Source organism: Meleagris gallopavo, chromosome 30 (assembly GCF_905368555.1).
Source record: "Meleagris gallopavo chromosome 30, MGAL_WU_HG_1.1, whole genome shotgun sequence".
NCBI lineage: Eukaryota > Metazoa > Chordata > Aves > Galliformes > Phasianidae > Meleagris > Meleagris gallopavo.
In genome coordinates, this window is record NC_139433.1 from 3747288 (window position 1) to 3765986 (window position 18699).

An 18699-nucleotide genomic window follows, 5' to 3' on the forward strand; every position below is an offset into this window, starting at 1 on the left:
CTCGCGTGATTATTGGCTGAGGCTGACGTCTCCATGGAGACGGCGGCTCCCGGCAGCCCTCGGGGCTCAGCCGCTTCCGGAGACGTGTCTGGAGTGGGGAAATGGCGGCCGGGGCGGGCGCGGGTCCCGCCGGGCAGGGCGGAGAGGCGGATGAGCTTTTTGACGTGAAGAACAGCTTCTATATCGGGGCTTACCAGGCCGCCATCAACGAGGCGCAGCGGATCAAGGTAGGGGCGGCTCGGAGGGGGCCCATGGTGTGCCTCGGCCCGGAGTCGGTGCCTCTCCGTGGGGCTGCCTCCTCTCAGCCGCACCGGGTGCTGGCGGCGCGGACTCCCCGAGCGCCCTTTGGCCTCGCCCGTCACGGCTCGGGCTGTTTTCGAAAGGGAGAAGGTTTCGTGAGTGTCCTGGCTGCCTCCTGTTGGTTTTAGTGTACGGGTTGCTGAGAAGAGTTCTTGTTTCTTGTCCTCCTTTCAGCCGTCTAGCCCTGAGAAGGAAGCGGAGAGGGACGTTTTCTTGTTCAGAGCCTACATTGCCCAGGTGAGTCTACAGACAATGGGTTTGCAGCAGAATAATCTGACTGCGGGGCTGGAGTTGGGCAGGTTGTGAATCTGAGCCCAGTTACACAACTGGCTGATAATTCTAGGTTTTCTTCTTTATCTTTAATAGAGAAAATATGGTGTTGTACTGGATGAAATTAAAACCAATGCCAGTCCTGAACTCCAAGCAGTGCGGATGTTTGCAGAATATCTTTCAAATGAGAGTCAAAGGTAAGCCTGATAATAAGCTGGAAATCAAACTGTCTGACAGGGAATGTGTTACTATGTGGGAAGTTTGTAGAAGCATGGTTTTTATTATGCGTGGCTGTGGTTTTGCCACAAAGAGGTAGGCTTTCTGATGGCAAGGCATTTTAAACATTTCTATATTCTCACCCACACTGTTACAGAGATGCGATTGTTGCTGATTTGGACAAAAAAATGGCAAAAAGTGTTGATGTGGCCAATACCACTTTCTTGCTGATGGCTGCTTCGATCTATTTCCATGACAAAAATCCTGACGCAGCTCTCCGCACTCTACATCAAGGGGAAAGTTTGGAATGGTAAGAATAACTTGATCTGGCATCTCTGAGGAGTGTGTTAGCAAAATCTCTTATCTAGGGAGAGTTGTAATAGAAATGTCCAAGGTTTGGCTTGTCTCAGAAGAGCCTTAAAACCATTGAGAGACTGTTTAGAGGCTTGCCTTTGAAGTAGTAAGTGATACGGTGCACAGCCTACAATGTAAAATCTATTGCTCCCTTGTGAAACCTAAGAATCGGTTTATTGATCTGTGTGTATTCGGAACTGCTGAAGTGAGCACCATGGCTGTACACCAGGAGAGCAGCTGGAAGCTTCCCTGCTTTGAGTCCTGCTGTGAGCACTGCCAGTTTTGTTGGCTGCCTCTGTAGAGATCCTTGGCCCTGGCATGGGTAGTGCATCTCTTTTAAACAGCAGGCTCCTGAGCAAAGCACAAGGAATCAGTAGTAGCACAAGTAAAATACGCCATCACTACAGTTGTTTTGCTTTTGTTCATTGCAGCATGGCGATGATGATCCAGATTCTTCTAAAGCTTGACAGACTTGATCTGGCTCGGTGAGTAAGTTTGTGTCCTGTTGTTTCTGAATAGTGAGCATAAGGTGGTTTGAATCTCTGGGCCTGGGTTTCTTCTTTCCTTTAAAGAAGTAAAATGGAGCTCTTTCACAGCTTGTCTTGGTAAAACATTAGGAGGTAATTATGCCTTGTTAGCAGTTTGCTGTGGCTGTTTTGCTATTGAGGTGAAAGAGCTTGACAAAGGAAACTACAGCTTTCTGTTTGTGCCTTAGGGAACTGTGAGACAGGCCTTGTGTTCCTTTTATGCAACTCCCACTTTTGCATCTGCAGCAAGGAACTTAAGAAGATGCAGGAGCAAGATGAAGATGCGACTCTCACTCAGCTGGCTACTGCCTGGGTGAACCTGGCTATAGTGAGTATCCCTGGCCTACAGTACCTGAGAAACAGCACTCAGACAAGACTCTGTGCCTAGTTCATGGTTCCTGTTTTCACATCATGCTTTCAGAAAAGCATGCAGTTTTTGGTGTGTGTTGGTTGTTTTTTTTTTTTGGTGGTTTTGTTTTGTTTTGAAGCAAATCCCATGTGTAACAGGACAGTACTACCTAAACTCAGTTTCAGTGTAATAAAATGGTCTTAATCAGCTCTCCCATTCAAGGAAATCTGCCTCTGCAGAGATAGAAATTGGCCTTTTGCCCAGTTACCATATCTCATTAAGCCTTTTGGTGTCTGAACTGGTTGGCAAGAAGCTGTATTGTAACAAAGAGCTTCAAATAATCAGCCATAAACACATGTCTGGTAGCCCGGTTGTCAGACGTTTGAAACCAAACAGTCTCCTGAAATTCAGTAAATTCCAAGGTATGCATGCAGTAACCTGTTACAATACTATTAGGAGTTTTTTAGTGTTCTTTTTGTCTTGTTATTAAATTTTTGTACATCGCAGTGGCCCTACAAAAGCGTGTGGCTAAGTTTTCTTTCAGATCATATTTTTCTCTAGGGAAACTCTCACCCTCTAGTCAGTGTAAGCTGCTGCATCTAGAACCTTTCTGAAGATGGAACATTCTGAAAAGCCAGGTGTCTGTACCTGGGTTTAATTACAAAATCTCATTTCATAATCTTTTATTACATTATTATATTATGATGTTCTTCCAGACGTTAAATCGGTGTTCTGAAGTGGTTCTTTTGAAATGTTTTTTTTTTTCTCTTTGAATGAAAACCTTGATCTTTTGATCATTTCAGTGGCTCTTAGTGTTGAATGTTTTTGTGTTTCTTTCATCTGTAGTCTTACAGTGATCTCTCATGTTAGAGGAGATTATGTGAATGACGACAGCTCATTTCATTTTGTTACCCTTCAAATTAACTTCATGGCCCCTTTCCTCAACCACAGAAAGCGTATACAGCCTTCTTAACATACACAGTGAAACTGCATGTTGTGTCCTCCTTTTGCAGGGTGGTGAGAAGTTACAAGATGCCTATTACATCTTCCAAGAGATGGCAGACAAATGCTCCTCCACTCTCCTCCTGCTTAATGGGCAGGCAGCCTGCTATATGGCTCAGGGCAAGTGGGATGATGCAGAGGGAGTACTTCAGGAGGCACTGGACAAGGTACTTTATGGTTTTCCAGGCAGATTAGCCTTAATCTAAATATCTCTTATACATAGCGGATAGAACAGCAAGGAACTTCACCATTAATGCTTATGAAAATGTCCCTAAGAGTGGTTGCTGTTAATAACTGCCTTTTCTTCTACTTTACCTGTCCCAGTAAAGTGAGCTGTGGGCTTGTCAATTCTTCACTGCCAGTTGTTACACTTAGTTGTGTAGGGGTAAGTCACAAAGACAGGTGATTGTTTTTGTTTCCAGGATAGTGGCCATCCTGAGACCTTGATCAACTTTGTTGTCCTGTCACAACACCTGGGGAAACCACCAGAGGTGAGGCTTATTTTATGGTACTCGAGAAGCAGCTCAGCCTGGGGACAGGTTGTGTGTTCCTGCTGTGTGTGATAACTTTGGCAATCTTGTGTTCTCATCGGGATTAGAGTTAACTAAATGAAATAGTTCTGGAGTTTTGGGGCATGGGGAAATATTCAGTATTCAATAAAGTCTGGAAACGCAGCTGTTGTAGACAGTGGTATTACTGTAGAGGAAAGCCTGGGTGGAGAAAGAAATCTCCAAGTTCTGAGCTTGGTTTTCTCTTTTTGTTGAATCTGCTGTGGAAGGTCTTACTGATTTTTATTTTTTTTTTTTAAATGGGGCTGCTGACTTTCTGAGTCCTGAAGAATTCAGCTCTTCACTCATTAAGAACAAAGTCATAGGAGTTTTTTTTTTTTTTAAACTTTCTGGCTTTTCTTCATGTTATTTCAGTATTTAAATTTCCCTTTTTCATCCCATCAGGTCACAAATCGTTATTTGTCACAATTGAAGGATGCGCATAAAAATCATCCATTCATAAAGGAGTATCAGGCAAAGGTACTCGTTATTTTCCAATATGAAACTGAGTTTATAATGGCTCATACCAGCAAGAGGATGGGGCAGAGGGATCAGTTGCTGTAAGCATGACTACAGTTCTAAACAGGCAGATCCATATTCTTTCTCCAGCGTCTCATCACTGCCAGCAAATTTTCTGGCCCTTGTGAGATGTGTTGGGAAATACTCAACGTCCAGGTTGAGTGTATGTATACAAAGTACATAAACAGAGTGTACTCCAAATTCGGTTACATCTGGAAAGAAATGCTTTGAGGTACATCTAACCCAGCTTACAAACTTGTTTGTTAGTGTGGGACGCTGTGCTTAAAGAGAGGAAATCTGGATGAGAGAGAATTCAGGGGATGGGCAGAGGGAGATAATGGAGAAAGGAGAATGAAACAAATTGAAATAATTGAGAACAGACCTAGACAGTTTGCTTTTTAGAATTCATTTTGCCTTAGTGAATTGCTGTAGAGTTTGAAATTTTGTTCATTTTATTTTTGTTTCTGATTTGAAGGAGAATGACTTTGACCGACTTGCCATGCAGTATGCCCCCAGCGCGTGAGGAGGAGAGAACAGGCCAGCAGACCTGCTCTGTGGTACCTGGGAAGTGGGGTTGTTACTCAGAACCCTTCTGGTAACATGGAAAAATGCCTTTTGCAAGTCGGTCTGGCTTAACTCAGCGTGGCAGGGTCTTGCAATCCAGGAATCCATTGCTGAGTTTGTATATAATGTGTAGCTACTCTAACTTGGAAGCCAAAAAGCCTGTGTTCTGGCTTCTTGGGTTTTCAACTCTGTTTAAAATACAGTGCGAATCAAGTTTGCAACACTGTACCTTAAACATTCCTAATAAAGCCTTTTCTGGATCTGTGTGCCCCTTAATTTACATTCTGAAACTGAAGTAATTCCATTCTGGGGCTGAGCTCTGTCATGTTATCCTGAGGGTGATATACCTGTGGGGAGAGTGTGAAGGGTAACTGCAAGTATCAGACTTCAGTGCATGGGTGAATCCTGAGTTATGGCTGTTCTTTCAATCTGATAATGACTCCTTTTAGGTTAACACCCTCCAGAAGAAGCATGCACAGCTGTAGGGGTTACTGCTGGCGAGAGGGAAAGCTTCCCCAGAATAGAAATAATCCAATTGTAATAGGCTCAGCCCTGATCTTAAGTTGATAAATGCAACATCTCATGTCCTGGAGCCAGGAAAGCATTGGATCTTTCTTTAACAAAATCCATCCTGCAATACGTGTGGAAGTGTGTTTGTCCCCAGCCATTCCTGAGGACTTGATGATTGTTGCACCTGACGTGCAATGGAACGTAACGAATTGAGCACTATGTGATTATGCCTCCGACTCCTGTGCAGCGTTTCAGGCTGCCTTTTGTGTCGGGTGGTTGTGTTGTGTCAGAGATACGAAGAACAGATGTCCGTCTGGAACCCTCAGCGGGGCCTCCTGAACTCCAATATTTGATTTATCTTTTGAATTATCTTTTGGAAAACGTTTTCGGGAGAGGGAGAAGAGGGGGTTTATACTACACTGTAAATGCGTCTAACTGGCATTTCCTTTGTGCCCACCTCGCAGTGATTGCTCTGAAAGAGCTCATTGTCTCCTTTCTTGGCTTGTTTAGCAAGCAGCTCTTTTCAATGAGGGGTTATTCATGGTCCAGTCTTGAATGAATGTTTCCTTTGTGGAGCTGTCTGAGCGAGATGTGAAAGGGGCTTGTGTGCTCAGGGCAGCCATTACCCACTTGATGGGCCATGATAAATTGACTTAAGAATGTAAACAATAAAAGCAAGTGGCGTAGAAGGAGCCAGCCCTGTCAGTGTGAGAATAGGGGAACGTGTTGTTCAGACCTCTGAGAGGAATGAGTTTGTGTTTTCTCTTTGCTGCCCCAGACCAATTAGAGAAGTTCCAAAGAACTTGAAGGCAGGATGACTCTCCCAGAACAGCCGTGGGACTTTCAGATGGCTTACAACTCCTATTTTTTCAACTTAAAATTCCCCAGATGGGTTTTCTATTTATGAGAGATTATTTGTCTCTGCTAGTAGGGAATCTTACTGCTGCACTTGAGGTTGTCATTGAGGTGCACTGGCACCAATTACTGCTCCGAGGCTGATGCAGAGCACAGCTGTGCTGCTCCAGTGCGTTGCTCTGAGGTTCCTGTGCTGCCTCAGCACGGAGAGAATTTGTGTCAGCATTTCAGGAGAACCTTCATCTTAAACCTGCTCTTCTTGCAAAGCAAACGTTTGATCTGTGTATGGCTATCGATTTGACTGCTTTTAATTGTGAGCTCCTTGATGAAATTTCTGCTGTATGAACCAGCAGTGTGCTGGCACACAGGCTGCCCGTCTTGGGGAGGAGCTGCTCGGTAAGGGCTGCCATAAGGGTTGGCCCCGAGCAGGGTTTGCATTTCTCCACGTGCATCTCCTTATCCCACAGCCTTTTGGTCCGTGGCTGAATTTCTGCACCTGTTGTAACTGCAACGGGGTGGTGGTGGAAGCACCCTGCGAGGAGAGGATAAAGAGGATAAATTCCTGCTGTGCGAGGCTTTTGTGAGACCGGTGGAACAGAGAGAAGCACGGAGAATTGTTTACAAAATAATAACAAGGAGTGGATGGTAAGGACGTTGAACGTGGAGGGCTCTGCTGGGAGCTGTTGCCGGGTTGCTGATGGCATCCTGCAGGGCACAGCCGCTCCCGTCGCGAGGTGCCAGCTGAAATCCCGGTGTTTTTGCCGGCGGTTCTCGCTGTTGCCGTGCCCGCTGTCGGGGCGCATCGTTCAAGAGAGCGATCGCGTCGCTTTCCGCGTTAGAAATTCCAGCGCAGCTTCATTCCACGCCCGCTGCCAGGCCCCTAACGAGCCGCCGCTAATTAGCAGGCACCGGCCGGAGCGCGGAGGCTCCTCCCGTGGGCGGCTCCAGGGCCCGGTAACGGCGGGGGTTGTGGGGGGGGCCGGACCGACCCGCTCTGCGCGGAGCCTGCGCGGTGCCGCCGGCACGGCGGGGCGATGGGCGAGCGGCACTGAGCGCCATGCGGGGCTCCGAGCCCATGCCCGGCTACGGGCAGCTGCTGCGGCGCGGATACGGCAGCCTGGCGGCGGCCGCGCGGGGCTGCGCGGATTGCGGCTGGGAGCTGTCGAGGAGGACGTGGGCCGAGAACGCGCACCTGCGCTGGGGAGAGGTGCTGCTGTGCGGGCTGTGCGCGCTGGCTTGGACCGTGCTGCGCCGCGCCGCCGCCCGCCGCGTCTTTCGGGTCAGTACGGCGGGATGCGGGAGGGCTCCGGTCCTCCTTTCCCGGGGCTGCGGCTCGTTCCGACGCCCCGCCCTGAGGTTAAACCCCGTGGGCTCGTTGCGCGGGTGAGCGCCTTTCCCGCTGCGGTTGAATCCTTGCGCAGAGCGGCCGGTCCTCGCCCCGCAGGGCTCCATCCCGAGCTCGTCGCGCAGAGAAGCGTGCCGTTCTTCTAGGGTGGTTTGTGTGGGAAAACTCGCCCGTCCCCCGGGGCCGTGTGCCGTGAGGGGGCTTTGCGGTCCCACCCCGGGCTGCATCCCGCAGGGCAGAGCGTCGCCGGACGACCGGGGGTCCCGCTGTACGCGCTGTGTAACAGGCTCGGGTAGGGGGCCAGGGATTATTTCTTGCAGGTGCTCAAAGGACCGGGCCACATTTCTCAGCATCAGCTGCGGTTTGCGTGAAAAATGTCCTTCCCCGCTTTCCTTCCCTGGCGCGGCGGTGGGGTTGGCTGCGTGCTGCAGTGCTGGGCTGACCTTCAGAGCTGGGGGTGCAGGGTGCTTGCATGCAGCTTGCTCAGCCCCCGGTGGGTTTGCTGACCATCATCCCCTCCCTGTTAGCGCGGTGCTTTGTAAGGAACAGAATGAACAGGACTTCCCTGAGAATGAAGAACAGTCCCGTTTAATCTAATTTTATTTTTTATTTTTTGCTGTGAAAAGCATCCATAATGAATTGAGCCCTATGCTTCCTTTCTGATGGCTCAGTCCCAGCAGGAGCAATTTCTTCTTCTCTGCCTTCCCAGAGAGGTGCTGTGTGCTCTGCAGTGCCATTCCTGCAGCCTTGAGGGGATTGGAACAGCAGAACTAACGCAGGCGTTGCGTGTTGGGTCAGGTGGGAGTCCTCAGCTCTCAGCTGTTTTCTCATCTCCCAGGAGCACGGTGGCACAGCCTGGAGCAGTGGTGGGAGTGCAGGGCTCCTTATGCCTGCGTGGGCCAGGCCGTGTGCCCTGGGGAAATCACTTCCTTCAGAAACTGTTTCATAGATTGAAGAGAGCAACCTTGCATCCTGTAATTAGGCTATCAGGACTTACATTGCTGAAGCCTCCAAAGCAGCTCTGCCTTTGCTTTTCAGAGTTGCTTTTGCTTATCCAGTGGAGCTGGAGCCTGACCTTGTGCAAAGTTCCAGTCCAAGGCCTCTGGAGCCATTGGAAGCTGATGGTTAGGCAAGGTGTCAGTGATAATGGGCTGGCTTTCTCTGCAGGGCTGTTTCCCCTCGTTCCCTGCAGCCCTGACTGCCTGGGGCTGCTGCTGGGGCTCACACAGTGCCTGGGAGCTCTGGGCTGAGCGAGGCTGGAAGTAAGGATAGGTCTGCTGTAACAAATGGGATGTATTCCCTTCGTGCTCCGGTTTCTCCTTGTAAAAGGCTCAGCTTTACAGAGCGAGCAGTAATCAGAGTGTGAAAAAAGCTCTTGGAGCTGTGCAGTCTGCCCTGTGCCCTCGGAGGACGCTTGGCAGTGTGCACCAATGCTGAGGTATTGTTCCCAGGGAGAAGTGGGTCATGTTTGTAATTGCAGAGGAGCAAGGAGGGTTCATCAGAGCCAGTTCTTGTGGCTACGCCTGCGTGTGCTGCAGGGGTGAGTGGGTGAGATAGCATCAGTTTCCTCCCAGCAGGGAGGTGGAGGGGTGGCAGCAGTGAGAGACAACTGTGTGCGTATTTACTTTTAATTGAAGAACTTGAAGCATTTCTCTATTTGTTCTGCTGGACTTGCTATGGGAAAAGCTGGAGATTGTGGCTCTCCTCAGCAGCCTTTGGCAGATTTTATGAGATGGGTTTGTATTGCGTGCCTCCTGTACGGGCAGGGGGCATCCAGCAAGAGGCTTCCTTACTTGGGGAAAAGTCAGTGAGAAAGTAAAACCCTCTTGTTTAACGCTGGGAGGAAGCTTGTCCCACGTTCAGGACTGCCTCCTGGTGCAGACTCAGAGCATCCTTCCTCCTTTTGAATGCCTTCGTGTTCCCTGCAAGAACTGAAATACAATTATAAAAATGAATGCACTCTGTGTCTGGAGAATGCTACTTTCCTGCGTGCTGCTTATAAATAACAGATCTTGCAGCTTGAATTGTAACTCCGTGTCTGCAGAGGAAGTGACTCTTACCGTGAGACCTTGAAGCCTGAACCATACAGTGCATCTCACTTTGCTCTGGCCGTGGCCGCTCCTCTGTGGGACTCTGCGAGTGCCTTAAGGCCACGCACCTCTTCCTGTGCTGTTTGCATTGCCCTACTTTTCTCGGTGGGAGCAGCAGGACAGCAGTTTGGTTTCTCACCACAGCAGCATTTAACCTTTGTCACGAAACATCTGACCGTTGGTTTGAAGAAGCAGTGGAGTTTGTGTGTGTGATGGGAGGGGTTTGGTTAGGATTTGAAAGCGTGTGCTTCTCACCCGTTGAAACTGCCAGGTCTGTGCATTAGAGGTGGTTTTCCCGTCATCCTTAGAGCAAAGATAATTTTTGCCTGTTGTCTCTTTTTCACAGGATCCTTGCTTGGTGCGAAAATGGAAAAGAGTTTTGGTGTAGGAAAGATGCCAAGTAGCTGAGCAGATGTGGGTTACCAGATAGAGTCCCTGACGGCTGGTGTGTGGAGTGGCTGCAGGCACTCTGAGAGTTGGATTAAAAAGCAGCAACCTGAGCATCCCTGTGTGAGCTGAGCATCCGCAGGGCAGCGGAGCCCAGCAGCACCCAGGCCAAGTGCATTCTGTTCTGAGTGAAAGCTTTGGTTCTGCCTCTGCATCTGGTGGCTGTCAGGTACCCCCTGCTGTAATGGCTGCCTTTTCTCTGCAGTGGGTAAATGCTCTCTGTTTTAGGCCCACTAGTCGGCTTGCTGCCTTAGTGGCATAACTTGTAGGACATTGCAGTGTCTTCTGCAAGGAAAAGTATTTTGCACGTTGGAAAATGGTTCTGAAAACAGAGAGTTTCTAGGTAAGTGCTGCTGTATAGTCCCAGCACTGATGTGGAAGCTGGAAAGCAACGCTCCCTATCCTCCCTTTCAGTGATTTATGTAACTTCTCTCCATTTTGCAGTATTGTCAAGACTTGTTTTTTTCCAAACCCCAGAACAGGGCATGTGAATTGAAGGAAACGATTGCTGTCCCCAAACCCACCACCCAGAGCAGCCCTTGCTGCTGGCTCTTCCGCGCCCACCTCTCCGGCTCATCCCACTGCGCTCTGCTCAGCATTTGAAGCACAAACTGTGGCAGCTCGAGGGGGGAAGCCACAACAATGGGCCTTTTCTTCACTCTGGGAGCGAAGCTGCAGGTCTCAGAGCGGGGGCTGCCCTCCCCATGCTGCTGTGTCAGCACTCAGGCATGAGAAGGTTATTCAGCCCCCGCAGCACCCTGTTGGCAGCTGTGTTGGGTCTCCAGAGAGTGTCTGCTATTGCTTTTCTCTCTGTGGGGGGAAATTTGACTGCTTACAGAGGAACCGAGGAAGAAATAATGTCTTTTGGCTTGCTGCAGTTGTCATAGTGTGTTTTATCACATTTATCTGGAAAGTGTTGTCCAGAGCCCAGCCCGGCTTCCCAGTGCCTTTGCTGAGAAACTGAGGCGCTGAGAGGCTGTAACAAGCTGTGATTCATAACCTGTCACTGCAAACCTGCTAGGTTGCTGGCAGGACTCCTGTCCCGCTGCTGTAGCTGCCTGCAGATTTAAGGGGATGCTCTGCTTTTCTCCACTGCCCCAGGCTGCAGGAGGGGTGTGAGCGTGTTTGTTTTTTTCTGTGAGTATATATTTTTTGACACTTCTCCGGTGCTGTGGGCAGCAGCATTTGGTTTTTCTTTCCCTCCAGCTCCGAGCTGCTCTCACAGTGCTCTCACCCACTGCTGTGCTCTTTCCCAGTCCCCAGGTTGTGCCAGGCAGTGCGGGGGAGCTGGCACAGCCCTCCCACCCCGCTTCCCATTAATTTTACAAGTGAATCAGAAGGTTCTTGTGAAGGTTTGTGTGGGAGTATCGTGGAGGAGGTAGGAAGAGCTGGTCGCCCTTTAAGAGCAGCCCCATTACATCACTTGCCAAGAGCTTTGGGCTCTTTCAGCTGGAGCCAGATCCACTGCTCCAGCAGCAGCACCCGTTGCCCTTAGCAACAGGCATCTCCGTGCTGTTGCCATGGGAACGACAGCTGGGTAGCGGAGGGCATCTCCTGCCTTGCACATCTCCTACCTCACACGTCACCTGCCTTGAGGACACGTTTGCCAGGTTTGCTGCACTGTTGCAATCTCTGCCAAGGGCCCGAGCCTCCAGAAACAGCTGGCCCAGCAGGATGTGCTATGAGTGATAGCCCTTGTCGTCAGCTCTGTCTGCCTGGAATAGAAATGTAGTAGATGAAGGCTTCCCTTCACCCTTTTCAGGTAGGGAACTGAGGTGCAGAGATGCAGCCGAGTGACTTGGCTGGTGATTGACAGCCCTGCTGCAACAGGGTTGTGGGGTTGAGCCCTACGTCCTAAATCCAGTCCCTAATGAAGAGCACAGGAGTGGCAAAGGTCTGCCTTGGCAAAGCGTTGGGCTGTCCACACAGCTGAGCTGCTTCTCTGCTCCACTTTATGGAGATACAAATAATTCATGCTTTCTGGGCTCGGGACTTTCTGTCTCTGCATTATTCATTCAGCCTTCAAGCTTCCTTCTCTTTTTTCTGCCATGACTCCTGGTGGAAGAGGCTTTGGCAGCAGTGTGTTCTCAGCCGCGCAGTGAATGCAGGATGCACGGGGGAGGCTGGAGCTGCCCCTCTTTGGCTGCAGGGGCTGTGGGCAGCTTGGCAGAGCGCTGTGGGGCTGCTGCTTCCAGGTCGGAATTTCCCAGCGCTGCTCAAAGCTCAGAACAAAGCACTTTTAGACCGAGAGTGGAGTCCTTTGAAAATCTGACACAGAGAGGGGCTAAAAGCCAGGCGGGCCTCTGCCTGGGGACAGCTGGAGCCTTAATATAGCCTTTGAGCATCAAGGAGCCAAGCGCGGGCTGCAGAAAGTGCTGACCTGGGGCAGGGTATGGTTACTTTGCAAGCATTTTGTTTTCATCTCTGGCTTATCTCTCCCAGTGGAGCTCTCCCCCCCGGGGCCTCGGGGTGTGTTATCTGTTTCAGGAGAGGCAATTCCTGCTGGACGCTGAGTGATGCTCTGCTGCAGCCGGGTGGAGGCAGCTGGGACTGGTAGGGCCTTGTCAGCCTCGTGATTAGAAGCAGAGACTGTATCTGGTGTTGCTCAGCTGCCACTGAGGGAAAACATCAGTGCTGAGAGCCATGGCTGAGCTAAGGGTGCGCTCGCTCATCCTGCAGATGATCTGAGCTGGAGCAGCTAGTGCTATCCTTCGTTTTACTCCTGGGAAGCTGAGCTGTTTAATGCTGCAGCTTTGCTTTCGCTGTGATTTCTGAGCAGTCCCTGGCCCCTCGCTCTCTTGCAGTTGCGAAGTGCGAGTATAAAAAATCAGATGTATACTCATCATCCTCAGCATCGTGGGGAACTTGAAGTGAGAAAGTTTCATTCTTAATAGAGCAAGCGATCCACTGAACTGCTCATCCTCTCCTTCATCACTTTGGCCATATTTGGGGAGGCTTTGCCTCCTGTCTCTGAGTCCTGACCAGCAGGAAGGGTGCTGTAAACTACAGGGGTGAAAAACAAGCCAGCTGTGGGTGAGCCTGGGGTGAGGGAGCAGGAGGAGCAGCCCTTACACACACATTACATGCAGAGTTGCTCCCTCCGGTGCTGGCTGTGCAGGAGGATTCTGTGCCCCACTGGTTGGAAAGCAGCAGCAGCTGTGTTCAGGACTCAGCAAAACCATCACTTCCTCACTTGAAAGGTTCTTTTCTGGGACCTGGCAGCACTGCAAAGTCCAAATGCGTAGGGTGGTATTGTTAGAGCTTCCTCTTCTGGATTTCCTTATGCAGATGGGACTTGATTTTATTACAGTTGTATTGATTCTGTTCTGCAAAAGCAAGCTGTGGTCAGCCCTGCTCCTGGAGCCAGGCTGATGGAGTGATGCCCAGACACTGGGATGCGTGCTGTAGATTTCCTCTTTCTCTGCAAGGCTCTGCTTTTGCAGCTTTCCAACGTGGCCAAGGCTGAGTGGATGAGTCTCCAACTTCAGATTTTTCCCTGCTTCAGGCTCTTTCTCAGGCCTCCCAGCTCAAGCTATAAAGAAAGCCAAAATAATGAGGCTCACGTCCTTGGTTTTGTCCTCTCTGGCAGTGGATGCAGTGTGCGGTGTTGGAGTCCCTTAGAGATTCTGTGAGCTCTGTGCTGGGCTCCTCAGGGTCTCCTTGCCGTGTGGTGACACTTCTCCCTTCTCCTTACAGCCCTTCGGTGAGTGGTGCAAGCTGCAGCCAAAAGATGCTGCCAAGATGCCTGAGAGTGCCTGGAAGCTGCTTTTCTACACAATATCCTGGTCCTATGGCTGCTACCTGCTGTTCTTCACTGACTACCCCTTCTTCTACGACCCACCGTCCGTCTTTTATGGTACAGTAAGAGTCAGGGAGAAGCGGGTGTGGAGCAGGATGTTCGAGTTCGTAGGAAACCTGAGTTGTACAAGGGAACTGAAGTTGATGGGAGAGAAATTCTCAGACCAAGCCTCCACATTAACTTTTCTGTGATGATTTTAGTGCAGAACGGACTGCCTCTATTACTTTGTTACAGAGAGGGTGTCACCTAGTGGCTGTTGCAGACAGCAGGGTCTGGGATACCTTTGGCTATGGAGGGAAGAGGGGTTGAGGAGTTGGAGAGGGAGGGAAGTAAATCAAGGCTTCTGCCCTAAGTCCCTGAGTGGGAACGGCTCTGATGCCAAAGGAGGAGTCTGGGAGCCAGGATGCCTGGGTCCTCTTCCAGAATTTACCTCGTTTTCATCTGGGAAGTCCTGAGTGGAAGTTGAGCACGGCAAAGTGCTGACAGGCACCCGGGGCAGCTCTGGCTGCTGTTGGCTCCTCACCGTTTGCACTCCTGTCTCTCTGATGCTGACGAAGGCTCTGGGTTCACCCTGGGTGTCTTTCTCCCATTTTAGACTGGAAGAAGGGCATGGATGTGCCCACGGACATTGCTATCGCCTACCTGTTGCAGTGCAGCTTCTACTGGCACTCCATCTATGCCACTGCCTACATGGACACGTGGCGCAAGGACTCCATTGTCATGCTGCTCCACCACGTGGTTGCTCTGACCCTCATAGCCTTCTCCTACGCTTTCAGGTGAGGGCCTTGGCTGTCATGTTGTCCCCCTGTGCTGTACCTGTGCCAGCCTTGGGCAGTGTGCAGCAAAGGCTGTGGCTTTTCTGTGCTCCCATGCATCTCGTGTGTAGTGGGGGACTCACCCTGGGCTAGCACAGATTCTCCCTACCACTAACCCTGTACTCCCACAGCAATCCCAGTGCTCACAAACCATTGCGTAGAGCCAGACCTGCCCTGCAGCCTGTTGCCATGCTGTGCCTTCCCAGGCCTTGTTCTGCGTTGTTCACAGAGCCCATCTGCTTATGGTGCAGTGGGCAGTGTGTGCTGACGCATCTCCCTCCCTCCCTGTTCTCCTTTCCTGTAGGTACCACAACGTGGGCATCCTCGTGCTCTTCCTGCATGACATTAATGACGTGCAGCTGGAATTCACTAAGCTCAATGTCTACTTCAAGCACCGGGGGGGTGTCTATCATCGGCTCAACGACATCATCTCCAACATTGGCTGCCTCACCTTCAGTGTCAGCTGGTGAGTTTGTCTGCCTACCCAGCCCTGATCCCACTTCCAGCTATCCTTGCCAGCTTTTGCAGTCCCCCTGGTGCCCCGGGGTACAGCCTGCTGGGTGTGTGTGCATGGGAACGAGTTGTTTCTATAAACTATTTGGGAAGAGGTTCCTGCAGAGCCTGACCCCATGCTGGGCTTGGAATCCTTCTGTAGTCACTTTGCCGTCTGTCACCACAGAAGTGCCTGTGAAATTTTGCTTGCAGCATGACAAATGACCCCAGGGGAGGAGGAGCTGTTCCCATTTTCCCACTCATTTGGTTTTAGCATTAATAAACAATTTTTGTGGGTTGTTTTTTTTTTCTTTTTTTTCTTTTTTTCTTTTTTTTTTTTTTTGAAGAAGCAAATGGGATGTGGGCCTCAGATCCCAGCCCTGCTGCTCCTCCTGGGGAAAGGCAGAAGAGAAAGATGAAGAGCAGAGATAAATCACTCACAGATTGTCACTCCTGGTGCATCCCTTTGTCTCCTTCCTCCCTCTCTGCAGGCTTCTCTGAAAAGGAGAGGTGGCAACAGGAACGATTGATATGAGGGGGAGGAGAACAAGGAAGGTTTTGAGTGATAAACAAGGGATGCACAGAACTAAGAAAACCTTCCAGCTATATTCCTCTGCTGTCCCCCCCATCCAGCTGAGAAAATCTGCACAGTAGAATTGCCTCTACTCTGAGAAAGCCATTTCTCAGCCCTGGTGCTGATGCTCAGCCATGGTAACAGTACCCTCACTAATGTTCCTGCCCGTTCAGGGGCCTGTGTGAAGTCCTAGAACCAGGCCTTTAAACCCAAATCAGATGCCGGGGGCAGGGACTGCCAGCTGCAAGAGGAGTTGACACGGGAGGCTGTGCTGGAGGAAGCTGCTCTGGGAATCCCTGGGGGCCATTAATCCCACCCTGCTCCCTCTGCCCTGGCAGGTTTTGGTTCCGTCTCTACTGGTTTCCCCTCAAGGTGCTCTACGCCACCTGCTACTCCAGCCTCCAGTCGGTTCCTAATATCCCCTTCTACTTCTTCTTCAATGCTCTGCTCCTTGTCCTCACTCTGATGAACATCTACTGGTTTCTGGTGAGTAGGGGAAGCTCAGCAACCCCTACGCTGCCTCTCCTGCCTCAGCTGCTGCTGTGTGATGCCTGCTGCCTGCCTCTCCAGGGTGGCTGTGGGAGCTGCAGGCACGGGGAAGTGTTGGGGTTTGAGTGGGAAGGGAGGAGTGCAGTGCCCAGAGGGCTTCTTGGTGCTGGAATTGAGAATGTTGTCTCTCAGCCCAGGGATCCATGGGAAGGGATTGTGACAGACTGTTGTTGCCCGGGGGCTCCTTGGCACTGGAGCAGGTGGGAATGTGATACAGGCACAAATGCCGTGGCATCTCCTGAAGTTCTGGGGGAGGGGTGAAGCTGAACCGTGGGCTGGGCTGGGTGGCAGCTGCATCCATTGTCCGGTGGTGATGAAATCAGTCAGTGGCATTTGTAGGAGCCTTCATCCCAGGGCTTCGGCCACCCCTATGGGAGCTGCCTTCTGCAGGGCTGAGAAATGCCCCATGCAGCAAATGGGATTGAGCGGGCTGGGTGGAACGGCTCTGGGCCTGGCGGTTGTGGCTGACTGTGCCTTTCCCCCTGCAGTACATCGTCCTGTTTGTGGCCAAGGTGCTGATGGGGCAGGTGCACGAGGTGAATGACGTGCGCGAGTATGATGTGGAGGACAGCAAGAAAACCACAGCAGCCAAGAAGAAAGAGAGCGGGCTCCAGCTGCCCAGTGCTCTGAAAGAAGGGTGCGTGGGCAGGGGTGGGGACCTGGACAGCACGTCTGGGTTGGGAGAAGGGAAGATGCTGTGAAGCAGCGTTTAAAGCATCCACCGCTGGGCTGGAAAAGAGAAGGATGTCTTGATTCAGAGTATAAAAAATAGCTGCAGGGATCGGGAAGAACTTTGTATCTCCACACCTCAGCATTATGGTGTCTGTCCACCTTTGTCCCGTGAATCCTCACCTTTCCCTTCCCCTGCTCACCAGGCAGAACTGGCTCTGTGTGTGGCACTGCTCCCTGAGCAGCATCTGCTGTTTGTGTGGAGCACAAAGTCAGGTGAGATGCTGGGTCCCGTAAAGCAGGTCTGACTGATAGGGGACCAGTCTCAAACTGCCTGCATGAGCCTGTTACGGCAGATCAGCTGTGAGAGTAAGGGAGGGAGAGTCGGTGCAGAGGCCAAAGCTCACTGTCTGCTGTGCTCTCATTCACAGGATGCACCTGAAGAACGGACTTGTGAAAGACAAGCGGTTATAAGAGCGTGGCTGCTGCAGCTTGGCTGGATCTGGGGACTGAGCCAGGACCCTACGCTCAATCCCAGCAAATGAAAGGCACAAGAAGAACTTAATCCCCAACGCCCCTTCATCCCCTGCCTGGAGCCGGGGAGGAGATGCCACTGATGGAACAGGCCCCTGCCAGGCCTTGCCTGTGACCAGGCTTCACCTGATGCTGTGTGCTTTCTGTAGCCTGTATGTGCTGGTTCGGTTGAGAGGCTTTGCTGGTCCAGGTAGGATTTGGAGCTGGCTTTAGGTCCCCTGGTGCTTCCTCTCTCACTCCATCCCTCAGCTATTCTCAGTCCCTTTGTGATTTCTCCTGTTGTTTGCATTGGCTCCTCCCCACCACTCTGCCTCAGCAGCACTGAAGGGTCCTCTGATGCAGCGTCAGGTGGGGAGGGGGACGTCCTGTCCTCCATTGGCACTGCAGTATCAGGTATAGGGAGCCCAAAGCCAGCTCTGCTCCAGGTGCCAGTAGGCAGCAGAGAGGTGAAGCAGTGCACTTCTGGGCCTTGCTGACTTGGAGGGGTCTAACTCAAAGATGTCTGTGCTTCTCTGGAGGCTGCGGCATGCAGCACAGTTCTCATGTGCAGGTCTTCCTGGAAACCCAGCCCTAGAGCATTATTCCGGCCCAGGATGAGGGCCAGGACATCTTGTTTGCTTAAAAAGCCCATGTAAGAGATATCTCCATACTCTTGTCCAGCAATGTCTGCTTGCTTGAGTGAAGAGCAGTCAATCTCTGCTGCCTGTGCTGGTTTTCCAGGTAGCATTGACCTGAGCCTGGTGAAGCCTGTGTGCTGGGCTGGGTCATACACCTCATTGCTGTGAAACCCTGAAACTGGGGCTGACCCAGCACAGAGCTCCCCGGCTGGAATCAGTAGGCAGTGGTAGGATACTGGATGCATCCGTTCCAGGCATCAGAGATTGGCTAATTTTTTAACTTTTTTTTTCTTTTTTTAAATTTTATTTTTTACTCTTTGTTCTCTTTATGTTGATTTGACTCACTGCTGCCACGTGAGCCTCAGGGAAACTGAAAGCAAAATGTGACTTTGGCTTGATGGAAACTGCCAAGCTGTGGCAGGATGCGTCACCTTGTAATTTCCTAGCAGAGTTTCAGAGGGCTCTATCTGTGTGCTTTAGTTTCTTGGCTTTTGAACTGGATTTGCAGGAAGGAGGAAATGAAGGAAACTGAATCTCAGTGCCTCGGTATGCTGGGCACTGGCACTGGTTGGGTTGCAGCATTTGGTGTGAGTGCCCCTGAGTGGGGGGACCCCGTGTGGGAAGTGGGTGCTGATTGCTGTTTGTGCACCTGGGCTGTGGGAGGATGGTGTGAGGTGGGAGCTGAAGGGCAGAGTTTGAAGATGATGTGGTGTGCTGGAAGTTAACAGCCTTTGGAGGAAGTGTTAAACACTGT

At 51.0% G+C, this 18699-nt stretch overlaps 2 protein-coding genes across 3 annotated transcripts; both read left to right on the plus strand.

Moving 5' to 3' along the window:
* The first annotated feature begins 18 nt into the window (after positions 1-18).
* On the plus strand, positions 19-4909 carry COPE (coat protein complex I subunit epsilon). 2 transcript variants are annotated; one of them, XM_085211553.1, is made up of 11 exons: positions 19-93; positions 138-227; positions 475-537; positions 667-767; positions 944-1096; positions 1572-1625; positions 1914-1995; positions 3030-3185; positions 3441-3509; positions 3972-4046; positions 4561-4909. In XM_085211553.1, exons 1-11 carry the CDS (start codon positions 34-36, stop codon positions 4606-4608), a joined length of 951 nt encoding a protein of 316 aa, XP_085067679.1. In that variant the 5' UTR covers positions 19-33; the 3' UTR covers positions 4609-4909. The 2 variants fall into 2 exon arrangements, with proteins under 2 accessions (XP_085067679.1, XP_003213335.1); XM_003213287.5 differs by having other exon boundaries at positions 39-227.
* Positions 4910-6974: 2065 nt separating this feature from the next.
* CERS1 (ceramide synthase 1) lies at positions 6975-17372 on the plus strand. The gene is made up of 7 exons (XM_003213291.4): positions 6975-7293; positions 13593-13752; positions 14291-14471; positions 14815-14976; positions 15915-16062; positions 16614-16762; positions 17226-17372. Exons 1-7 carry the CDS (start codon positions 7072-7074, stop codon positions 17266-17268), a joined length of 1065 nt encoding a protein of 354 aa, XP_003213339.3. The 5' UTR covers positions 6975-7071; the 3' UTR covers positions 17269-17372.
* The last annotated feature ends 1327 nt before the right edge of the window (positions 17373-18699 follow it).

Coding starts and splice junctions, on each gene's coding strand:
- COPE (XM_085211553.1), top strand. CDS start 34: ATGGAGACGGCGGCTCCCGGCAGCCCTCGGGGCTCAGCCGCTTCCGGA. Junction 768..943: donor CTTTCAAATGAGAGTCAAAG/GTAAGCCTGATA, acceptor ACACTGTTACAG/AGATGCGATTGTTGCTGATT. Junction 1,996..3,029: donor CCTGGGTGAACCTGGCTATA/GTGAGTATCCCT, acceptor CTCCTTTTGCAG/GGTGGTGAGAAGTTACAAGA.
- CERS1 (XM_003213291.4), top strand. CDS start 7,072: ATGCGGGGCTCCGAGCCCATGCCCGGCTACGGGCAGCTGCTGCGGCGC. Junction 13,753..14,290: donor CCCACCGTCCGTCTTTTATG/GTACAGTAAGAG, acceptor CTCCCATTTTAG/ACTGGAAGAAGGGCATGGAT. Junction 14,472..14,814: donor GCCTTCTCCTACGCTTTCAG/GTGAGGGCCTTG, acceptor CCTTTCCTGTAG/GTACCACAACGTGGGCATCC.